The sequence below is a fragment of the Hyperoodon ampullatus genome (assembly GCF_949752795.1).
Source record: "Hyperoodon ampullatus genome assembly, chromosome: 17".
Lineage (NCBI taxonomy): Eukaryota > Metazoa > Chordata > Mammalia > Artiodactyla > Ziphiidae > Hyperoodon > Hyperoodon ampullatus.
Window position 1 is genome coordinate 1,660,626 of NC_136930.1, and position 24,814 is coordinate 1,685,439.

Consider the following 24,814-nt stretch of genomic DNA (forward strand, 5'->3'; position numbering starts at 1 on the left):
TACATGTTCGAATGCACAGAATGCTCAGCACCAAGAGTGAAGCCTAACGTAGGCTGTGCACTCTGGGTGATGTTGCCGTGTCAATGTAGGTTCGTAAGTTGTAACAAAGGTCCCACTCAGCGGGGGCATGTTGATCATCGGGGAGACTGTGCATCTGTGCGACAGGGGGTCTAGGGGAAATCCTGTACTTTCCCCTCAATTTTGCTATGAACCTCAGACTAGCCTACAAAAATCAATTCTTTAAAAATGAAAATATAAAGTAATCCCCAGCTATGAGCACTTTGACTTCATAGCGAAACAGTGGCAGACAGCTAAATTCCTTTTTAGAGTCTCATAGAAGATAGGATGGCCCCCAACAGGATGGAGGAAGGACAGAGACCACAAAAGGATTTTATGAAATTTCCCTTCTAACAGACGAATGGAGCTTAAGAAGGTCCAGTTTAAGAACGTCCAGTTTACAGACTGAGCTGTTAGCTTGTCCTGGTTTAACAGAGCCAACCTGTAAACGTCTCCTTTCATTCCACGTCCCTTTTCTGCTTTTACCGGTTGCCATTTTCTACCAATCTCCGTCCCTTTGCTCACGTACTCACCCAAGGCGATATGAGAGAATAACTGTGCTGATACATTACCTGATTAAAATGCACATTTGATTTGCATCATAAAATGTGAATGAACATGAGGAAGACAACTGGATTGGTGCTGATTTCTGAGTTTTCAGGAAGATGACATTCATCATTATTCATGATGTGGAACCTATATTTTCCAACCTGACAGTGTCAGGCCAATGAAATATGCATCCAAGGCATAGTAGGAAACTTGAAAAAAACTTAAAAACACATTATGTCAATCCTGGTCACTGAAAAGATGGATATTTCTGCATTAAGAAATGTGTATGTGTCAAGGACTTGAAGTTATGCTTATCCAGAAAGATACCCATAATTAGCCTTTTATTTAAAACAAAGTAAAATAAAGTTCTCTCTCTAGGGTAAGATTTTATAATTTTTAAAAAGTTTTTATTTTTCTCAGTTACACTTGACCAAAACTTCAAGATTGAAGTATACAAATGTAAAGCTTTAAAAGAAAAGCAGTTGCTCATTGCCTATTTCTATTAACTTATACATTTCTACTTTATTCTCTTACTTACACTTGAGATGCTTGTAATGTTATTTTTTATTTAATGCTAGACATTATCTATTGAATGCTTATGATAGAATGTGAGTATTTAGCCATTGCATTCCACTCTCCCATGTATCTCACTAACACACTCCCAGTGCAATTACATAATAATGATTATATAAATATTAAATGTCACTTGGAAACAAGCCAAGTTCATAAATTCATACTAAGCTAAAAACTAAAGAAAAAAATGGGGACTTTGCATGGGATTGCCTTGAATATGGAAAAGCAGGAGAGAAATGATTTCCTCACAGTGTTATGTCTGGGGATCCATGACATAGCATCTCCCTCATTTATTTAACAATGTTGTATTTGTTTGTTGAAATTAAATCAAAACCAGTTGATCTTTGTATATTACTTTGTATCTATGCTATTCCATACTAAACTCACTTAATAACTCACCTGGTAATGTCTCATGTAATAGTGTCCATAGGCTCTTAAGGATTTTCTGTGTTCAAAATCACGTTGCCTCTGAATAATGTCAGTTTCATTTCTTCTTTCAATTTTTATGATTTTTATTAGCCCTTTTCTTGCCTTATTACAGTAAGATCTGAAGAAAAATTAAGTAGAAATGAAATTGGTGGACATTCTTGCCTCATTTCTGATCTCAAAGAGAAATGTTTCAATAATTCATAGTTAATGCTATGATGCTTCTCATACATTTTTGTGTATACTCTTTATAATATGAAGGATACTCCTTTGTACACTCAATTTCCTATGAGCTTTTATCAAATGAATGTAATCAAATGCTTTGTATCTATTAAAATGATTATATAATTTCTTCATTTTTAAAATTTTCTACTTCTAACATGATGAAGTATATTGTTTTCATGTGTGTGTCTGGATCTGCTCTGTTGCTCACATTGGGCTAATTTTATGGTTCTGTCCCCAAGTTTACTGATTCTATCTCCTGTCACTCTATCACCAGGCTAATCTAGCAAGGTTATTTATGTTGTTGTACTTTTTAGTTCTATAATTTCATTTCCTTTTTATAACTTGTATTTCTTTCCTGAGATATTGTAATTTTTCATTTGGTTCAAGATAATTTTTAATTTCCTGCTGAAATATTTTTAAGGTGGCTTTAAAACACTTGTCAGATGATTCCAGTATGTAATTCATCTAGTTTGTGTTACTTGATTATCTTTCCTCATTCAAATGATGATTTCCCTGGGTCTTAGTGTGACATATTATTTTAATCCTGGCCATTTTGCTTATTTGTTAAGAGTCTCTGGTTCTTATTTACTTATTTTTCTTTTTAGCAAGAAGTCACTGTTTAGCACACAGGTCCTCGCCTAATTCTGTGGGCTGTGGTTCCACTGACAATATGACATTTAGAACCATTTTGGTGCTAGTTGGGTCTGATTGATTCATCTGCATCTTCAGGCTCCCCGCCCCCCCCACGCCACCCCATTCCCTGATGGTGCTAGAGAAGGGGAAGGGGCTTCCCAGGTCGGGGCCCTGCTGCCACTAAGTGGATAAAGTGATGCTTCACCTAGCAGTGGGTGGACCACCCCTCTGTTGGGAAAGAGCATTTAAGACATCCCCCCTCTGTGCTCTTCCTCCAGGCCTGGGGGCCCTAATCGATTTTTTTCCTTTCTACCTTTCATAGTTCTACCTGGTTGTTTCTGGCACTTTTTTCAGTGTTTTAGTTGTACTTGTTTGGGAGAGATAACTTTATGCCATCTTGTAGGGACCAGAAGTCATTCTAAACCATTTTGATAGTCAATTCTTTAATGACTTCATGGTGAGCATTGTTCTATATGTTTAATAAATTATGTCCCCATGTTTATTAATTGCTTCTTCACTAATTATTCTTAATTCTTCTCTTAGTTTATGTGAGTTTTTAAATTATATGTATACGTATATCTTTTCCAGGTATGTTTGCTATAAGTAATCCTCAGCTTTCTGAACTTCTTTTAATATTGCTTACGTTTGTTTTGGTATAATATTTTGAGAAATTATCATTATTTAACTGGTAGAAATAGACCTAGTAATTCTATAATTTAGATAGTTGAGAGTTATTGATAATAGCTGTCTCCATCATTATTCTAAATTTTCAGGGAAAGGAAAAGAAAAATATATACAATGATATAGTGGGAAAATAATAACCGTTTATTTTTTGCAAAAGTGTTTGAGTGAATTGGAACAACTTTAATTAGAATTAGCATCCTGGTCAAATCTGCAGGGTAATTTATTCATAGATCTCCAAATAGTGCATCATGGATGCTCAATAAATATTTAGTAAATTAATAAATCTAGTGGTTCGAACACTACATCTTTCTGTAGACCTAACATAGACCATAAACTCACGAGAGCCTTGATAAATGTGAATGGAAGATGATGACATCGTGAGTGAACAGGGACTGCAGGATGATGGGAAGAGGATGTGAATGGCTGCATTCCTGCAGTGTTAGATCCTTCATCCCCTCCATCTGCCATAAAATGTTTCTGACCACCAGGGAAAAATGTGAGATGTGGAAAAGACAACCCATTATTTCAAGGGTTTTCAATCGTACAAAAATTTTTGCCAGCGTACTGATAACGGTATCATTTTTATTATGTTTTATGTTAGGTTCAGGTTCTTCGGAATGCTGGAGAAGAAGTGACCCTGACGGTCTCATTTTTTAAAAGAGCACCTGCTTTCCTCAAACTCCCACTGAACGAAGATTGTGCATGTAAGCATTTATGAAGAATAGGTAAAGTGCTCACGTCATATTTACTTTCTAAACCATTATTTCCTGGCAGTAATGAGTAATTTCTTTTTAAAGTTGGGATTTCTGCCTGAACGCAAACATTTTTCTTTAATAACACAAAGCATTCAGTTAACCCTTCTCCAAAGGGAACAGCTGTTCTTTGTGTTTCAGAATGTATTCACATTTAGTTATTTTCCAACCTGTAATTGGGGAAATATTATTTACTTTAAAAATAAATGTCATATCAAACATATACATTTTGCATCTCTATTAAAATTTCATTCATATTGTTTGATGAATATATATTCTCTAAGTAGAAAATAATGTTCTCTTATTTGGCTACTGAACTTACTAAATAAGCAGTTACACTTAATTTGTCCTGATGAGAATAGGGAGATTGCAGGAAGCCCCAGTCTATGTGGAAATGTAATAATTTTCATAAAAGCTACTTAAAAACTTCTGTATCTATTTTCATATTATGAAATGAAATGCATATTATCTTATAGCTTTTGTTAAAATCAAAGAAGAATTATTTTTAACTGCAGCATAGTTTACATGAAATGAAATGCAAAAATCTTCAATGCTCAGTGGGATCAGCTCTGACAAATGCTCACATTTGCTTAATCCACATCCCTTTAGATCACAGAACGGTTCTGCTGTGCCTCTTCCAGTAAATAACATTCCCAGAAACAACTACTGACTTAATTTCTTGTCATCAAGTATTAATGTAGTCAAACTGTATTTATTCTTTTACGTCTGCTTCTTTCATTATTAACCATCTCGTGTTACATATTTCAGGAGTTTATTTATTTACATTGCTGTATAGTATTCTACTATATGAGTATAGTAAAATTTGGTAATGCATTCTCCTGCTGATAGACAGCAGAACTGTTTCTGGTATTTTGCTATTGTAAATAAAGCTGCTATAAACATTCTCGTACAAGCCTTCGGGAAGTCATAGTATTTTGTGTCGCTACTATAAGTACCTAGGAGTGGAATTGCTGAGTCACAAGATAGATGTGTAATCAACTTGCTAACAAACTGCCAAAAGATAAATATTTGCAGGTCTCTTTTGGGGCCACTTTAGGTTTTAATTTTTATTTTTGTTGACTTGCAAAACTCTGGCTTTGATATAAGTGAAATACAGATTTATTTTACTACCTGGCTTACCTGATAACACTGAGTGTACTGAAGTATGCACTGTAGAAGGTGTCCATGTAGAACAAGTGGGCTTCTAACCAACGATGCTGTGACTCTTCCCGCAGGTGCACCGAGTGACCAGAGCAGTGGCACCTCCTCTCCCCTCTGCGACAGTGGCTTACACCTCAACTATCATCCCAACAACACAGTAAGAGGCCTAGGGCACAGACCCCATTAATGAGGAGGGCACCCAAGAAAAATATATGTAGTTACATAGAGTTTGCACAAGCTGGTCTAGGACCCGGTTTCTCTGATATAGTTGAAATCCTCGGCTGCTTTATTTTTTGAGAATTATGATAATTCAGGGAGGAGAAAAATAAGTAGGTCTGTTATTTTTTCCCCTCTCAGGTCTGTATTAAGCCCTTTGTAAGCTATAGAGATGACTTTGAGAGGTCACGTGTAAAATCATACAATCATTTTATAACATTGCATATTATATGTAATTTCATGTTCTAAATAATTTGACATAATTTTTATCATTTTTCTTTTGAAATTATTTAGCTAAAAGTAGCTATATAATTTGCCATATATTAGGATTGCTTAGGAATCTTCATGCACACCAGGGAATCAATGTAAAGGGAGAAAATCTAACCTACACATTGTGTAAAATGTGAGGAATATTAAACTATACATGTATTTAATAACTGATAAATTTGGCATGTTTGTTTTATAAAGTGTCCATTTTTATTTTCCACCTGTACTTTGGAGTAAACAGGTTTTTTTTTCTTTTATAAATATTTTGAAACTCCTTGTATTTCACCCTTCAAAACATGTACACATTCTAAAGACAAAACGATTCCCTGTGGTTAAATGTGAGACTAACAATTTCCCCTGTGCTCACAAACACGAAGAGAAGCAGAGCTCACTTTACGTAGAATTTTATCTTTCTGTTCCGTGTATTAGGATGTATGCGACGTGGAGCTTCCCCTGACTTGTGTGATTCACTGTCCATTGGAAATTCTTGAGCTCATTGTGGCATTTTACTCCAGAGTCCTCCTGTGGACATCTGCAGGTCTCCGTGGCCCTCACTGTGCAGGACTGCACAGCAGTAATCTCAGCTGAGTCCCACAGGCCTCCATGTCGTTTTCATTTGTTTGTTTTTTTGCTTTGAAAGAGGAACCCTTGGCAACATCAAAGGTTACCTCTACAAGTATAAACTAACCCCATCTGGGTGTACTTCACTGCCCTCCTCTTTTACTTTTGTTACCAGAGAAATAACTGTCACACAATAGTTAATACTTAAAATGGAGGATCTTCAGAAGATGACAAGATCTGAGTGACTTAATTTCCTGATGAGAGAACGAATATACACGTCCTGTGCTCCCATCAGCTCCCTCCTCAAGGCTCTTACAACCTCCAGCCCAGTCTTTGCCTCTTGCTTCAGTAATTGCTCTGCTCACCTCCGTCCCTTCCAGTGGAGATGCTCTTGAGGCCTTTGATTCTTTCTAGTCCTTTGTGCTGGGAAGTGCCCTGAGCCCCGCTGTTGTGAGTGTCGCTGTCCCTCTTACAGGAGTCTCTGCCTGGTATCGGTATGGCTGCAGCCGAGGATGCAGAGATGGGGCACAGAGGCAGCCTCCCCGGCCTTGGCAGGTGACACAGTGGCCACCCGCCCTCAGGAGCCCACATATAGCCAGGTGTTCCCTCCTCATCCACTTTCTCCTGAGAGCTTTCCCCACCCATGTCACTCACACAAGAGTCCCCATCTCAGCTCTGCCATTTACTGCAGAGTGGGGACAAAGGTGCCAAGGAATATTTTTATTCTAGTTCTTGCCCCTGTACCCTTGGAATCCTATGTAATAACAAGTGGACAGGAAGGTCTGTGGGTAGGAGCCATTCTGGTCTGTTTTTAACTCATCCCACTGATGTACACAACAGCATCTACAGACTTGGTTACATGACGTGTGCCTCTATGTGGTTGCTTGATATAATGTCTTCCTTTACAAAGGCATAATGAGAGTACGGAAACTACTCAGCAGCTCTGTAACATGGCTGTTCCAAACAAATCCAGCTGCAAACTTTTCAAAAAACCTATCATCATAAATTGTTCTTACTGAGTTGTGTCATTCCATTTTCAAGAGGCATATTTTATTTCCATTTTTAGCATTAGGATTGAACATTATTTGACATTGCTGAAGATCTTTAAGTGTAAGGAAATTAATGGCACTTATGATGTTTTAGACAATAAGAATCAAGACATATATAAATCAAAGTGTAATAAAAATAAAGACAGTAATTGCATTTAAGTTAATTGGATATTTGCTGAGAACCTACTCCAAGAAAACCCTCTTCACGGTGCCATGGGGAAAAGTCCATTATGGTTCCTGACCCCAAAACGTTTAAAATCCAGATGTATAAAAGTAACTGTCATGTAAGCAGGAAAATTACAATGGACGTTAGCATTCTAATACCAGAGAAAAGGGCTGCTAGAATCTATGAACATCTGACTTACAGAAATCAACAAAAATGGGGGACTTCAGACCAAACGTGAGCCCGCCTGGGCATCAGACCTGAGTGGGTCACGCAGAGTCGGCATCCGGTTGAGGGGGTGGAGGACGTGTCTACTCAGAGGTTCATGAAATGAGGGGCAGTCAGAGCGTGTCTCCTCGTGACCCATCGTTAAATAATGAGGCACCTGGGCCCCAGGAGGCACGTTCCACAGAAAGTGTGCAGATCGCAGAGACGGGGTCCATGAGAGAAGCACTCTGTCCGCTGCTGTGTCTGCGTCCTCACCTCTGTCCCAGGCCCGGGGACTCTGTTTTTAGTTCCTGTGCCTTAATTATCCTCTGAAGAAAATTTTGCATAAGCAGGTGCCATTTGAGTGCCCTCAAACATTCTGTGTATATTTTAAGGCAGCATTTTACACATATGAGAAAATAACACCTTATAATATATATATTAACATCACTCCACTTTCTTACATAAAAACGTAGTCTAGTCCTTCTAAGGGCCTGAGATCACTAATTTTAGCATATACAAGATTCTCCCCGTTTGGGGCCAAAGTGAAGAAAGAATTCGCTTTGTGCTCACGAGGAGACAAATTCAGATAACCAGCTAACCAGATTCTGAGAAACGTTTTTCTTAACTATATACCTTTAATGAATACGTTTATGCCACATCCTTAGCAAAATTTGGATCAGCGTTCTGCCGTGTATGCTATTCTATTTTGGCCTGATAATTGCTCTTGAGGTTATTGTATGGCAATATACCTTGAAATGTGTTACATTTTGAGAAGAGAGTTTATTTTAAAGTAAAGACTCTGTAAATGCTACTTTTCCCATTCACACTATTAATATTATAGGAAACAACATTCTTGACACTGAAGAATAAAGCTCTTGAAAAATAGTTATGGGCCTTAAAGCCATAAAAATTCTTGTGTTTTTAGATCATTTTATATACAATTAAAAATAACTCCAAGACTGCTGTTACACAACAAGACTAGAAAGCAAATTTATATTCTACTATTGGAATTAAAATAAATAATAAGGATAAATAATTTTCAAAAGATACCAGATATTCCACTGTAAATAACAGATCTGTAAAATGAAATACATTAACCCTGATTAGTTCAGTAGCTGAAGTGGGACTTATCTCTTATTTTTTATAAGAAAGAAACATAAAAGAAAGTGACATGTTTACAACTTTGCTACATAAAGACATCCAGTCAGTGTGCTGCATCAGGACATGTCAAAGATCCCATGTGTTTTTACATCTGCTGATCCATGAAGTCTATAAAATGTGATTTGTAAAACTTATCATCCTCACCTATTGGTGACTGTCTTTCTCAGGTATTCCATTACCTGTGGAATGGACCTATTCCATTACCTGTCACAGGTATTCCATTACCTGTGTCTTTTATGTTCTTTTACATTTTCTATCTGTTCAGGGAACAATGAAGTGAGAGGATCTCTTTGTGCTTCTCATGAACGACAGGAAACAAATAATTTGCCTAAAGTTATGTTGCAAAACTGTGAAATAATCAAGACAGACATCTGAGTCATTCTTTCCATGGTTTCAGCTCTGATTATGAAAGTTAAATGTTGTGCTGTGGTGTCAGAGAGACGTAGGTTGGAGTGAATCCTGGCCCTGTTGCTGGCCGGCTGGGAGCCTCGGGTAGATGCCTGACTGTGCAACCTCTCAGGCGTGGGCCTCGAGCATGGGGCCCGGGAGCAGGTTTCAGCCGTGCGCTGCTGTGAGCTTAGTGACGGGGCTGCTCGGTCATGTCTGGCCTGGCCACAGAAACTGCACCCATTTACCCCAGGGTGTCACACAGGATTGTGGTTTCAAGTGCCCTCATGCAGAAAAGACGGGAAGCAATAATTTACTGCTTCTAAAAACCTTTAGGTTTTCCTTTGGTGACAGCCTTGTCTTTGGAGATGGGTGAGATGTGGCACAGAAGAGCTACGTAACTTGCCCCAGGACTCATCAGTTGGGAAATCGGGGTTTTGAACCCAGATGGTCTAATTCTTATGGGGAGCCTCAGCCCTCACATGCCGACCATCTGTGACATCTGACGTGAGGGCCAGGAGAAAGGAAACGATTCATGGGAATCCTGAGTCTGTGCCTTTCAGTCACCACAGAAGCACTGAAAGCAGCCATCTTGCACCAAAGGCTGTGTGTCCCGGAGACCTGTCACCAGTGGAGCCCCTCACTCTTGTCAGCCAGGCCTCCTTCCCGGGTGCTCTAAAATGCTAGAAGGATTTCGTAGACTTTCATTGGCATGATGGTTGACAATTAACCTGATGCCAGAGAACTCTCAACCTCTAGTGAAAATAAAGGAAGTTTCCCCCTCCCCCCAAATAAGCAATTTTGAAGACGTTAATACCTGAAAGAAAAGTTAATAATATCTAGACTCACAGAGGTTCAACATTTAGACTAAAATAGAATCTCCTTCTAGCATCATCACTTAAAAATTACAGAATCTATAGCCTAGAGAGAAATCCGTCCGTGTCAGCAGTTCTCTGATCAGATGGAGGCTTGGCTTGTACAGCCCAGGCCGACTGCATGTCCATATCATTCCTGTGCTGGTGCCAGGAAAAATCTTAACAGGGAAGCTGATCCAATGAAAGAAACATGGATCAACATCAGCTGAAAAACTCAAATGTTATTCAAAGATATGTCTTTTGTATACATAAGGAAAAAAACTTAAGCTTTCTATGAAACTTAAAATATATGTAATTTTAAACCAGTAGTAGTTGTCTTAACATTAAAACAATATAAGAAAATACAAACATTTTATTGACATAAACATGAAATTAAAACAATGGACAAAGATTTCCTTGAGTAGTGTTTGAGGGTTGTTTTATAGGAATATTCATTCTACTCAAAAATATTTTTAAGTAAGTGATGGATCAAAAGCCCTTCTAACAATGTTTAGTGCTTTAGCAGATAGAAAATATTTGCTAATTGAACTTACTTGATTTTTGTCACCTGCTAGTTCACTGTAATTAGTTCTGCCCATCTTTCTCATTCTTGAATGAGTTCAGTCGTCGCTACTTTATTTCTTCTTCCTTCTCCTCTGCCCGTTGTTCACGTTTTCACTACAATTCTTAATCTCAGTGATTCCCTCCTCACTTTCTCATAGAATTCCATTAACCATGAAATTAACAAATATAACTTTATTGCCAACGAACAGGGATTTCTTGTGGTATTCTATAAATGTCTTTTGATTATGTAAGGGTAAAATATCCCTCAAATGACAAGGGTGGGACATCAACACTGAAAACACAGAAACAAAACAGCGCTGCTGAACATTTGTTTTCTTTTCAGGACACGCTGTCCTGCTCTTCGTGGCCCGCGTCCCCGGGCCTGAGGTGGGAGAAGCGGTGGTGTGACCTCAGGCTCATCCCTCTGCTGCACTCCCGGTTCTCCCAGTATGTGCCCGGGACAGACCTGAGTCGGTGAGTTCATGTCAGCGGCCTCCGCTCGTCTGTTGATTGAAATTGAGACCTGGAGTGAAACTTGTAACGTGACATGCCTTATGGGTCTTACCTTCAGGTTTCTAAAAGTAGGAAGACCCGCAGAAGAATAGCATAATGTAGTAAAACACACCTCACTGCAGGTGCTCGAGGCATAGGTTTGGCTCAGTTCTCAGCCCTGCTGAGCGAGCCCTGGTGATGGTCAGGTACCAGCTCCATCACCCTGTTGCCTCTGAGTCGGGGGTCAGCTCAGTGGCTGGGTGGGCTCTGCTGCCACCAGGGAGGGTGGGCAGCAGGGGCCAGTGGCCAGTGCTTTATCACTGCCGGGAAGCGGTGAATGCTCAGCTCTCCACGGAGCTCGGCTGACGGAGGACAGGGGATGGAGGGGGGGCTGAGGGCAGTCAGCTGACTCCCACCACCTCACCCCACCACCTCACTCCACCTTGGGGATGGCGGGTGGGTTGGAGCCTGAGGTCCTGCTGGGCCAGAGCGGTCAGCATGGGAAGGGGGCAGAGGGCTGAGCAGCTCCATCTCGGGCCGCCTCACTCAGTCTAACGGCTGCAGGCGGGTATGGAGGCTCAGTTCCCCGCTGGACCTCACGCTACCGGGACGGGGAGGGGGGCGCTTGGAGAGCTGCTTGCTTCATGTGGGTGGGGATGGGCAGGGCAGCTTGCCGCTCGACCCCTTGAACACCAGCAGGCGGGGACTGGGAGGACAGGGGCAAAACCAGCTGCTGCTATGCCTGCTGGAACCCTACATGGGAGGCGACAGGGAAGTTCAGGAGACTGACTCCCCCTGTCACCTCTCAGCCCCACGGCCCCCAGCAGTCGCCTTACCCTTCCACCTTTCAGGAGCTGCCTGTGCTGGCCCTCGGGTCATGTTCAAGGTCCTTTAGTTGTATTAGGGAGCCCTTGGGAGGAATGGGCTGCTCTCCCTTGCCCGGAATTGGAGGCTCACTGGTACTGATAGTCAGATATTTTTATTATGTATTTAATAGTGTTCCCTAATTTTTGTTACAATTACTTCTTTGACCCATGGGCTATTTACAAGTGTATTGCAAAATTTCCAAATAGTTTGAGATGTTTAAAATTATCTCTTTTGTTATTGCTTTCTCGTATGATTTCATGCTGAATGGTTTCAGTCCTTTGATATTTGTTGAGACTTGATTTCCCCTAGTATATAATTAATTTTGACAAGTGTCCCATATACACTTCAAAGAATGTGCAGTGTCATGTTCCTTAGTTCAGTGTCTACATATTTCAACTAGGTTGTATTTGTTCATTAGGGATTCTGGTCCTCTGTATCATTAATGATCTTTCTGTCTGTTTATGGTCTCAGATATTGAGAGAAATGCATTAGTCTCCCAGTATGATGGTGGCTTTGTGTATTTCTCCTTTTAAGTGTGTCATTATTTGCTTTATATATTTAATTATATATTATCAGATACAAACAGATTTAGATTTTTTACAATTTCTGGATGATGACCCTTTTATTGTTATGAAATGTCCTATATCTCTGGAATTTTTTCTTACCTTCAAGAATTACATCAGGTATCTACACCGTATATTCTTTTACCCATTTCTTTCAACTCTTTTTAGCCTTGTGCTATAATATGTATATCTTCTGTGTCGCATATACTTTTTTCTTTTTTAAAAAAATTCAAAGTAACAATCTTAGTCTTTTAATTGGATTATTTAGTCTAGTTACTTTTTTTTTTTTTTTGCGGTACGTGGGCCTCTCACTGTCGTGGACTCTCCCATTGTGGAGCACAGGCTCCGGACGTGCAGGCTCAGCAGCCATGGCTCACGGGCCCAGCTGCTCCGTGGCACATGGGATCTTCCCAGACCGGGGCACGAACCCGTGTCCCCTGCATCGGCAGGCGGACTCTCAACCACTGCGCCACCAGGGGAGCCCTAGTCTAGTTGCTTTTAACATAATCACTGGTATATCAGAGATTATATCTGCCATCTTAGTATTTGCTTTCTATTCAACACTCTAGGTCTTTTTTTTTATAATTAAAATTTTTGTTTTGAGATAATTATAGATTCATATGCAGTTGTAGAAATAATAGAGAGAGATTACATTTATTTTTTGCCCATTTTCCCAAATGGTAACATCTTGCAAAATTATAGTACAACACCCCATTTAGGAAACTGACATTGACAAAATCCACCACTCATTCATTCAGATTTCACATGCCTGAGTGTGTGAGAGTGTGTGTGTCTGTGTGTCTGTATGTTTAGTTCTATAGAATTATATCACATGCTCATGTTCTCATATCCACCAACCCAAGCACAAGGTAGAAGAGTTCCGTCACCACAAGAACCCTCCTGTTGCCTGTCTGTAACCATGCCAGCATCCTCTTCCCCATCACATGACAACTCACTACTCTGTTCTTCACCTCCAATTATTTTGTCATTTTAAGAACATTATATAAGTGGAATCCTACATTATGTAACTGTATTGGATTGAATTTTCTCAGTCAGCATAATTCTTTGGTAACTCTTCCTAGTAGTTGCATTTTTCAATTGTTTATCCCTTTTTATTTCCGATAGCAGTCTGATAGTATGGATGTATCACATTTTAAAAATTCATCCCTTAAAGGACATCCGGGTTGTTCCAGTTAATTCTAAATAAAGATGCAATGAACGTTTTGTATAGATTTTTGTGGGAATGTGCGTTTTCATTTCTTCAGGTAAATGTTCAAGAACTCGAGTACTTGGTTGTGTGATAACAGCATGTTTAGTTTATTGAGAAACAGACACGTTGTTTTGTAGGTGGCTGTACAGTTTTGCATTCCCACCAGCAGGATATGAGCCATCAGTTTCTCTACATCTTTGCCAGAATTGGGAGTTGTTGTTGTCTTTTACTTTACCATTCTTAGAGGTATAAGATATAGGTATGATATATCACTGTGACCTGAATTTGCATATCCTAGTGATGTTCAACATATTTTCATGTGCTTATTTATCACATAAAATCCTCTTTGGTGAAATGTCTCTTTGTCTTTTGACCATTTTGTAGTCGGCTTTGCTTATATATTTTTATTTTTTTTTTTACTGTTGAGATTTGAGAGTTTTATATATATTCAAGAAAAAAGTCCTTTGTCTCAACACACTAGTTTCTATATTCTATTTTCTTTAACTTTTTTCTTTTTGAAATAATTAAAAATTTTTTATTTTTTAATATTCTCTCTATTATATTGTTATATATGCATTCTTTTATTTTGTTTTAGTTATTGCCTAAACGTTACACCCTATGTCTTAGTCCTTCCAGGCTGCTATAACAAAATACAGCAGATAATAACAGCAATAAACAACAGAAATTTGTTTCTCACAGTTCTGGATGCTGGAAGTCCTAGATTAAGGCACCTGGATCATGTTCTAGTCCTCTGATGAAGCCCCTCCCACCCCCACCCCCTTCTTGGTTCATATCTGGTGTCTTCTCACTCTGTCCTCACTTGGTGGGAGGGTCAGGTATCTCTCTGGAAGCTCTTTTATAAATCACTAACCCCAGTTCACGAGGACTCGCCCCCCATGGCTCTACATCTCCCCAAAGCCCCACCTCTCAATACCATCACGTTGCTCACTAGGATTTCGAAACATGAATAGGAGGTGGGACCATAGCACCATCCATACATGATTTATTAGTGTTTAATGCAATTTATTAATTTTGCCTCTTTCAGAAAATTCTAGAAACTTAGAACACTTTAACAAATTCCTTTATTTCTTTCTTGTCTTTGGGCATATATATATATAGATAGATAGATAGATAGATAGATTTGAATTATATATGTATCTTAAATTCCTCAAGATATTTTATTATTTTCAGCTATTATCAAATGTATCCTACCTTTAATCTTTCTGTTTCTCTTTATTTTTTTCTTTTGTTTCCATTTTTCTTCTGCTTTAAGAATTTTTGAAATATTTCTGTTAATGGCATTTTTAATGTGTATACTTGCTTTCTTTTGTTTTGATTTTACTTTAAAAAATTTATGTAGTTACATAATTTAAAAATGGTTAGCTAAAGCAATTTATGAGAAAAAATAAATTGTATGAATCCAGATGACTTCTTACATTTTTACTCTTATGGCACCTCAACACATTAACAGCTTTTAGCAGTTGAATTAATTTCACTCAGTAAATATGACAGTAATAAACAGTTATAAACACAGCACTATTCTGAGTGGATTGCACAGCAGTTCAGATTGTTCCCACATTCGCTCATAATGTCTATGTAAGAGGTGTTGTGTTTGCTTCTTTCTGTGAAGGAGCTCACGGTCCAGTGGCAGTTGAAACAGTGAGGGGATGAAAAAGAAAAGATAAATTATTGGCCCAAGATGACAGATATAGAAAATTGTTGAGCTTGGTTTGAAACCTAGGATATTATGTGCTGGTTGGTTTGGCCAAGGCCCATAATTTTAACTCTGATGATGTGATACGTCTTGTATTTAATGGCAACAAAGTTGTGTTACTGTCATATACTATTATGTAGCCTGAATTAGAACATCACACTATTTTATCAGTGGTGAGACAGTTTATGTTCATCGTATAGTAATGATTTAGAAGTATATGTCTCATTTCAGTTCTGAAGTATCAAAATACGGCAGAACGTTGCAGTGTCAGGGAATTAGAGTGGGAAGGTTATGAAGGAGAAGAAAGTGGTTGATGGTATTAACTACAGAATAGAAATCTGAATAGACTGAGAAACAGATTAAGCTGAAGGTGACTTTGGCTAGAGTAACTATTGGAGTGAATTGGATAGAAAAACATGTTTGTTATGAGAAGGATAGTGACGGTAAAGTAAGGGAAACAATGTGTAAGGATATGTCACCCGTAGTGTGATGGGGGATGGGATAGAAAACTCAAGGCGTCTCCTGCTTGTGCTTAGTGGCCGAGGGGAAGGAGGAGACACAGCGACCCCATTGGGCGCACCATTGCCTTGGCTCTTCCATCGCTCTGTCACAGGTGGTGCTGTGCAGATGTACTGGGAGTCGCTGAATGGATGGACTTTCCTCCATCTTCACAGACACGCCAGCAGGTCCACCAGGACTTCGCTCTATGTGGAGCCAGAACAATTGTGATTTAAAAAATATATTCAACTAAATAACATTAAGATCCTAGTTGATTTCGCCTACTCTGTGAGCCATGCAGTGTCCCCTTGTATATATTTGAAAGTAAGATGGCCTTCAATAGGGGGATGGATAAATAAACTATGTGCACCCAGATCATAGAATATTATTCAGCCCTAAAAAGAAATGAACTACTGAGCCAAGAAAAGACATGGGAGAACCACAGATGCATGTCACTAAGTGAAAGAAGCCAATCTGAAAACCCTACACACTGATTCCAACTATATGACCTTCTGGAAAAGGTGAAACTATGGAGACAGTAAAAACATCAGTGGTTGCCAGCGGTTGGGAGGTGGAGAGAGACGAAGAGGCAGAGCAGAGATATTTGGGGGCGTGAAAATCCTCTGGATTATGTTATAATAACAGACACATGTCATTACATATTCGCCCAAACCCATAAAATGTGGAACACAAGGAGTAAACCCTAATCTAAGCTATGGACCTTGGGTGATATGCCGTGTCGATGCAGGCTCATTAATTATAACAAAAGTGCAACTCTCTTGTGGGAGATGTTGATCACAGAGAGGGTGTGTGTGTGTGTGTGTGTGTGTGTGTGTGGCAGGAAGTCTATGGGAAATCTCTATACTTTCCCCTCAATGTTGCTATAAACCTAAAACTTCTCTTTACAAAAGTCTTTAAAATGTGAGGTACGCAGGACAAATGTTGCCATCTTCATTTTACACAGAGAGAAATTAGAGGTCGGAGAGTTGCATAAAATCAAGGTACTTGCAACACCTCACAGATTTTAACTGAAGCGGGACAGACGGGCACTGCAGACAAAGAGAACAGTGGGGAAAAGCCTCTGTTGAATAAAAGTTCGGGGCTTGTGACGGATTGGTGAATTTCAGCTTTGGAAAATAGGTAACAAAATGGTTTGGAAGAGCTTCTGTACAACCTCACCAAACAGTTCAGGTTTTGAGCCTGAACCATAAAAGCTGTGATGAGATGCTGCCCCAAGGTAGCATCACGAGCAGAAACGATCTGAACTCAGTGAGAAACAGAGCCTATGGCTGGAATCATTAACCTGAGCGGATTTTTTTGTTTGTTTGTTTGCTTGGTTGTTTGGTTGTTTTAGTTTTTCCTTTCCTTAATCATCTCCCCAAATTGTTAATAACCAGATCAAGAAAAATGGCCCGTTTTTCAAATCCTACTTGAGTCAGTGCTTTCCTACATGCAGAGAACCACTCTCATGGAGCAATCTTACGTTCATCCTGAGTATTGGGATGCTCTTCTTGCTTCTCTCCTGCCTTCATTAACATTTCTCCATGTTCTTATCCACCACAGAGGGAACATATTTGTATCATAAAATACAATATGATCCTTTCACTCCAAAGAGTCAGTGTTCCCACGGCCCTGCCTGACTCAGGATTAGTTGGAAATGCTGCCACGTGGTTTGCAAAGCTCTCCTTGATCAAGCTTTGCTTTACTGCCACCTTCATGACTCACCGCTGCTCTAGACGCACATCGCAACGAGCCAAATAGCCCCTGTTTCTCACAACCTCTCACGCCTTCACGCCGCTGATATTTGGCTCCGGAGTAACTACCTCCCACCTAAAATGTGCACTTTCTCTCCTCTGCCACGTCAGCCATTCATCCAGTTGGATCCAAAAACCAGGAGCAATGTGGAGTCTGGCTGCTCCCTCACATTCTGTAAAAGGCAGCAATCACTGACCCGCAGACTTTCTAACGCCTTTATCAATCCCGTGAGCTAACTGTTTTATGTTCACTCTCACTAACACATGTGTATTTCGATCCCACGTCATCTCACAGCTGCCAGGTCCCCTACACGGTGTGACAGGACCGCCCACTCCACGCAAATCTGACCATGGGAGGCCTCCACGGAGGTTCAGCCATGGGTCCCGTGGGCTCTAAGCTCCTTCTGTGATGGTCACACCCTCCTCCTCCGAGCCTGCCTGCTTCCCCGTGATGTCCCCCCTCCCTTTCCTGGACAAGGCCATCTAGCCACTCCAAACCTGTATAGTTGAGTCTCCACAGCTCTCACTTCTCCTGCTTGAAATGCCTTCTCCGACTCACTCCTCCGACTCACTCCTCACAAATTCAGCATCTCCGACACGTGCCTTCATGTGGCATACGGTGGACAGTGAGTCAAAACATGAATAACTCAGTTGTATTCATAAGAAATGTATGTGTTTTCATGTAAACGCATATTATATTGAAAATTATTTATGAATATTTTTAGTGAGCAGTCTATTTTTCATACAAAGAAAGACTAAGTTTGTATTTTAAATGAATAAAACTACTCTGAAACTCAGCAACATTTGAGAATAACTTTTGCTGCCAGAGTTGTGATCAAGAATCCTTAGAAAAATAGAAAAAATGATATTGAGCAGAAAGTGGAAAAATAATCTGCACTCAAAAGTTCAGATTTTCTAACTGTAATCATGTCACTGCTTTTTTCAGCCAGTGTGTGTATGTTTGTATCTGTGTGTGTGCGTGTGTGTGTATCTCTGTGTGTGCGTGTGTGTGTATCTGTGTGTGTGTTTGTATCTGTGTGTGTGTATCTGTGTGTGTGTGTATCTGTGTGTGTGTTGGTATCTGTGTGTGTGTATCTGTGTGTGTGTGTATCTGTGCATGCATGTTTGTATCTGTGTGTGTGCGTGTGTGTGTATCTCTGTGTGTGCGTGTGTGTGTATCTGTGTGTGTGTTTGTATCTGTGTGTGTGTATCTGTGTGTGTGTGTATCTGTGTGTGTGTACAAAGAATCATAATTTAGTCTGAGAATACTCAAGACTACTACAGATATTGTTAAAGTTTAACGTTTCCCAGTACTACAATACTAACTTAATGGGTAATGTAGTTTATTGATTTCAGAGAGTATATGATCAAATAAGATAAAACAAATACTTTTTTTTTTTTACAATTACTGATTATCTTGACCCAAAGAACTACGTTTTCTAAAAGCTGCAAATACAGCCACAGCACTGCAGTTCTTGCCAAGTGCTGGGTGACACATTCTTGCAAAACTCTCACAAATATCGTATCAAGACCACACATTAATGTCTCATTCAGGGAGCTTCAGTGATTAGTGAAAGTATTGGGGTCCCACCAGTTACTCCATAAATCCGTGAAGTATATTTTTCTCATTTTCTGTTAGGGGAAATTGAGGTGCAACTAAGTGGACTAATTTGCCAATATTCTTATTTATTCAATAGCAGAGGCAGAAATAGGACCCAGGCTATAATCTTTATGACCAATTTATTTTGTAAGAGGTTGTATGTAAGCAAATAAACTGTTCAAATGCTTCAGTTATATTCATGAAAGGGTTTCCAACAAATCAACCTGAAAAGTGGAAACAGAATGTAAAAATCGATACATATTAGTATATAAGCCCGGGTTTATATAAGGTTAGTCCTTTAGAATCATTCCATGTGGAGACTGTGTAGCATGTGTGGTTACATAGACTGCAGATTTCCTCTAAGTACATTAACTCTAATCAGCTAAAAATATACAGCTGCCACGATTCATTTAAAGCAGAGAGTACAAATATGTTCAAGACATGCTTTAATGTACGGTGCATGAAGCAATGGTTATGATAATCAGCAGAGAGAAATGTATGTTACGAACTCAAATTAGTTCTCATTTTCCATGGATAGTTGAGTTTCTCTCTGGATATTTTAAATGTCTTACTCACTCTTGAATATCAGAATTAAAGTTAAGAAAGTCACGTGAAGTTGCAGTATTCTTTTTGTGCTGTGCATATTTTTTCTTGTCACAAATTCAAAAAAAAATTATTTCAAAGAGACAGACAATAGTTGTCCCCTCTCAGGCTTTTCATGTATTTTTAAGAGCAAACAAAAAAGAATATTTGAACACTTCCCTGTAATCATTTGAAAGTCCTGGTCAAGGCTGTCGGAACAAGCTTCTCTGAAAACATTAATAATGCAGATGCAGAGAGCCGTAGGTGTGAAAGTCTCTGCCACGTGTCCGGTTCTGAACTCTGGACCAGTCTTATGGGACAAGAGAGTGACACAGGCCTCCTGATGAAGCTGGGCTAGAGAAATGTTGCTTGGGGTGTCTTTGTTTGCAGAAATGAAATCATGTGTAATATCCACAAACTCCTACTTGCAAAATTCAGAAGAGATAAAAAAAGGAATTTAATTGGAGAAAAATATATAAATGTACACTATTTACATAGCATTTTGAATACTGAACTACACAGTTTTTCTACTGCTTCAGAAATGGCTGAGATTTAAAGATAGTTTGTGCATTCTCTAAAGTGTATTGTGTTGCACCACAGAGGCATTTGGCTACTTTCCATTCATTTGGGGATTTTTATCCATTCCTCTCCATTAAGCTTGTATTGAAACATGCAAGAACTTGAAACAGGAAGATAAAAGTAAATAATGAAAGCTGTAGGAAGCTGCTTTAAACTCAACAGCACTTTTGTAGACCATTTAGGATGGCATCACTGAATGTTCTCTAACAACAGCAAAAACTCAGTGCAAGACCATAGAGATATTTAGGCTGGCTGTGGCATTTTAAGGAAAGTTTATTTGTTACTGAAATGTGAACATCCACATAAATTTCAAGCGTGAGTATTTAGACGTGGAGAAGAACTATGAACCTCTTGTCCAAAACCATCTTAGAGAAGATGAGGAACAACTGGTTTAACAGCTGACAAAGTGCTTCAGCACATGACAACAAAAGATTTTATATGATGCTCGGTATCTGTGCGTGTGGTTTTTGTGTGATCTTTCCACTGTACCTCAAAAATGCATTGAAAAGTGTCAAGAGGAGTTGATGGTTGCCAAAATAATGGATAAACATCTATGTATAACTTTATGGCACACTGGAGAAAGAATCCCTCTCAAATGTCTTAGATATGCATCTCAAAGATTCTCCAAATGTATCTGAATCTCAAGATGCTCTGTAGTCATTCAAAGTTGTGTGTTGTCTGGGTTCATCTGTAGTGTTGCATTTAAAAACAGATTTTTTAAAAAGGGAAGTAAGCAGATATGAATTTGAAGCTGTTGTTTGAAAGAAGAGCTTATGAACGCATAACTGTTTCAAGTCTCAAACAGACAAATGAGACGATGTTTTGATCTCATTTGTTCTGACATCTCCGCAGGCAGAACGCTTTTCAAGTCATCGCCGTGGACGGGGTCTGCAGCGGGATCATCCAGTGCCTCTCTGCTGAGGACTGTGGCGAGTGGCTGCATGCCGTAGCAACCAACATTTCCAGCCTCACAAAGCACAACGTAAGTAGTGACTCAGGGAGCTCCTGGCCAGTTCCTCAGCCTTGGTGAATTTCTTCAGTACATACATAACTTTGCATCAGCTGCTTGGTGTTCTTCTAAGAATGGAGCACTGCACACCCATCATAAAAACTACTGTGCAATGTTTAAAGAAAATCACTCTGTCTTGAGAGTTTTAGTCCAATGTATCAGCTCAACAGTACTGACCCCTAAGTTTCCATTCACAAACATTGTAACATCTACATTAGTGAAATAACTGAAAATAGACATTTAGCATGTGAGCACTAAAATATCTATTATCTGTATCTATACACATCATCCATCTATCTTTGTCTGTATATCTATCTATATATGCATCTATCTAGATATCTTTACATCGCTTCTCCCTCTGGTTCCTCTGGAGAGCCCCAAAATTTAGAGTATTAACTTGAAGCAAGTATTGTTGGTTACAACCCATGAATCTTAACCTTCACAGATCTACTCAAGTACGGGAGCTGGTTTAGGCTTTAGCTGGGACCCAGCCCCCTAACCCATGGCTCCTGCCACCCCTCTCCTTCCACGGGGTAAGGGAGTAGTATAAGTAAAGTGAGTGGGCTTCTGTGCAAGCACGGCTCTAACGCGAGTCTCTCTGAAGAGTCATCTTCCATTGTTTAGTTTGCTGCCACCTTGGATAATGGTAAAATAAGATCAAAATAGTTTTGTCAAAATATTTTTAACCTGTATATTCAACGATCTAGGAAAAAACGTTTTCAGACAACAAATATAATTGCGTTGTTTTTTTGCCTTGGGTTTTGTGGGGAGTTTTGTCAGTCTGAAACCTCTTGTCATTTTTGGCGATTCCAATATGATGACACCACCAGATCAGCAGAGACTGAATCTTGGATGGGCGCTCTTGCCCAAACCAGATGTGCCCTGGTGATATTAGCCTGGATTATCCAGGAGGGTCCAGTGTAATCACTAGAGTCTTTAAAAGTGGAAGTAATAGGAAAACGAGAGGACTAGGGAGATGGCAGCATGGGGAGGGGGAGGGCTGACACTGCTGGCTCTGAAGATGGGGAGGGACCAGGACCCCCAAGAGAGCAGGAGGCCAGGGGAAGCTACCCAAGACAAGGGGACACTGCCCCTCCAGACAGAGACCATCCTGCCCTCCCCTGATCTTATCCCAGAGAGGCCCATTGAGGCTTCTGACCTACAGAACTGCAGGATCACGGATTAGTGTCTCTTTTAAAGCACTGTTTGTGGTAATTTATTTCAATAATAGAAAACGAATATAGCACCTATTTATCTTCAAAATAAATCCATTGGATTTTTTTCACTTAATCTAAATCTCATGGTTTAATCTGAAAATCGTAGTTTTACTCTTTCACATTTAACTTTTTCAGAATAACCATGAAATGCACTTGCATATAAGAGAAAACAACCTAATATTTGTATTATTAGTTTGTCCATGTGCAAAGCAGCCTACAATATTATCTCAGTCCCTAGACCCTTTCAAAATAACTTGTTTGTAATAATATCACAAGAAAAGTCATCATAATTGCTGAGCTAAAGCCACCTGAACAGGGGCTGTCTTTGGAGTGGGAAGGGTCTGTGTGTCTCAGTGCCTTGGTGGGCTGGGCAGGGCTGGGAGCCTTCAAATACCACAGAACGTGGGAGGGAGAAAGGGCAAGAAGCAAGTGAAGGAAGATGGAAGTATAGCTCCGAACACACTATTGTTTGATCAAAGGGAATTTAAGCTGATGCTTTTTGCAGAGGTATGGTTGCCATGGGGAAAGCATGGCTGCAGTGTCAGGGACTCGGTGTGGAGCCTTGGTCTCTACTCAGCAGCTCTGGGACTGGGCTTCGTGGTCCCCTTCGTCAGCGGGCACAGTTAGCTTCAGCCACTGTGAGGGTTAAATGAAAAAGTGCTTTAGACATCCTGGCCCTTAAATGATGCTGAAACATTTGCACTTTTTCTTCTCTCCAGCTGCACTCTAAATTAAATGATTTAATCCATAAACCACCAATAAATGGCCATATCGATTTGCTTATTGTATGTGAGGTTGCACATCTTTGTCTTGTCCAGTTGTCATTTGAGATTCTTCATCCCCTGAAAGATGGTTGTTTGGATAACAATGCTGATAAAACGGGACAAGATGAGTTAAATGTCTAGTAGTGAGTAGACCATTTAGCAGCTATATTTCTGGCGGCCACAGATCTACCCCTCAGTTCCCTCATCTTTAAAAGAGACAGAGGGAAGACGATAAAAGACAAAGCTGTCTTTCAGCCAGCATTTCATGAATCTCACCTTTCCAGCCACTCTTTACTGCTCCAGCACTAAAATCAATCCTGAATGATAAGCAGAGAGAATTTCATGCAACATTTCTACTAAGGTTACCTACTAACATAAAGGGATCTCTTCTAGTCTAAATTCTTCCATATATATCCTCTGCATGCATTTCCTTTATTGGAATGGAGTATGCTGCTTGAAATGTATCACTTGTGTGTGTGTGTGTGTATGTGCGCACGTGCAGACAGATATAAATATATATGTATATGTAATATGCCTCTATTCTTTTTTAAAAGATTTATTTATTGTTTATTTATTTATTTTATTTATTTTTGGCTGTGTGGGGTCTTAGTTGCGGCATGCAGGATATTTTTGGCGGCGCGCGGGATCTTCATTGTGGTGCGCGGGCATCTCTCTAGTTGTGGCGTGCGGGTTTTCTCTCTCTAGTTGTGGCGCACAGGCTCCAGGGTGCGTGGGCTCTGTAGTTTGTGGCACGCGAACTCTAGTTGAGGCAAATGAGCTCAGTAATTGTGGCACGCGCACGTGGGCTTAGTTGCCCCAAGGCACTTGGGATCTTAGTTCCCCGACCAGGGATCGAACCCATGTCCCCTGCACTGCAAGCTGATTCTTTACCACTGGACCACCAGGGAAGTCCCAATGCTTCTATTCTTAGTGTTTCAATGAAAATTACTGTGATCTTAAATAAGAATGATTGCATATATGAGATTTTCAAACTACATAATTCATATTTTATTACGTGAAAGAGAATAGACTCTTTCCCCCAAATGTTTGTATCAATTGAGAATGCTTTCAATGACAAATTAGAGAAACCCTAGATACTGATAAGAGTAAAGAGTTGGGTTTTTCCCCAAATGAAAAGAATTGTGGATGGTGGCATCTGCTGGAAACCGCCATCCACCCAGGACCCATCCTCTGCCTACACACATTATTGCCACTATTATCCTCTACCTTTAGAGTGTTGGCTTTTACCTTATGTTTGCCACCTCATGGTGACATAAGGGCTGCAACAGTTCCAAACATCACTTCAGTGTTCAGAACAGGAAAGAAAGGGAAGAAGGATAAGTAGCGGCAGCTACATCTCTCCCCTTTCATCAAGACAAGAGAAAATTTCCCAGAAACCCTTTAGTGAACTAATAATGCTCACTTCTCCTCCTGAACTCAGCCCCATGTCGATTCTGAGGGGTGGGTGGCTGG

The 24,814-nt window shown here is 39.8% G+C and overlaps 1 protein-coding gene across 2 annotated transcripts in view; it reads left to right on the forward strand.

Moving 5' to 3' along the window:
* SNTG1 (syntrophin gamma 1) overlaps positions 1-24,814 on the forward strand; it is a gene marked incomplete at both ends in the record, with an annotated part of 181,200 nt that overhangs the window by 61,109 nt on the left and 95,277 nt on the right. For both annotated transcript variants that reach the window (XM_079722530.1, XM_079722531.1), the window contains 4 exons: positions 3,749-3,851; positions 5,135-5,217; positions 10,836-10,966; positions 21,204-21,333. In XM_079722530.1, coding sequence (XP_079578656.1) covers positions 3,749-3,851; positions 5,135-5,217; positions 10,836-10,966; positions 21,204-21,333 — 447 coding nt within the window. The remainder of the gene's footprint in view (positions 1-3,748; positions 3,852-5,134; positions 5,218-10,835; positions 10,967-21,203; positions 21,334-24,814) is intronic.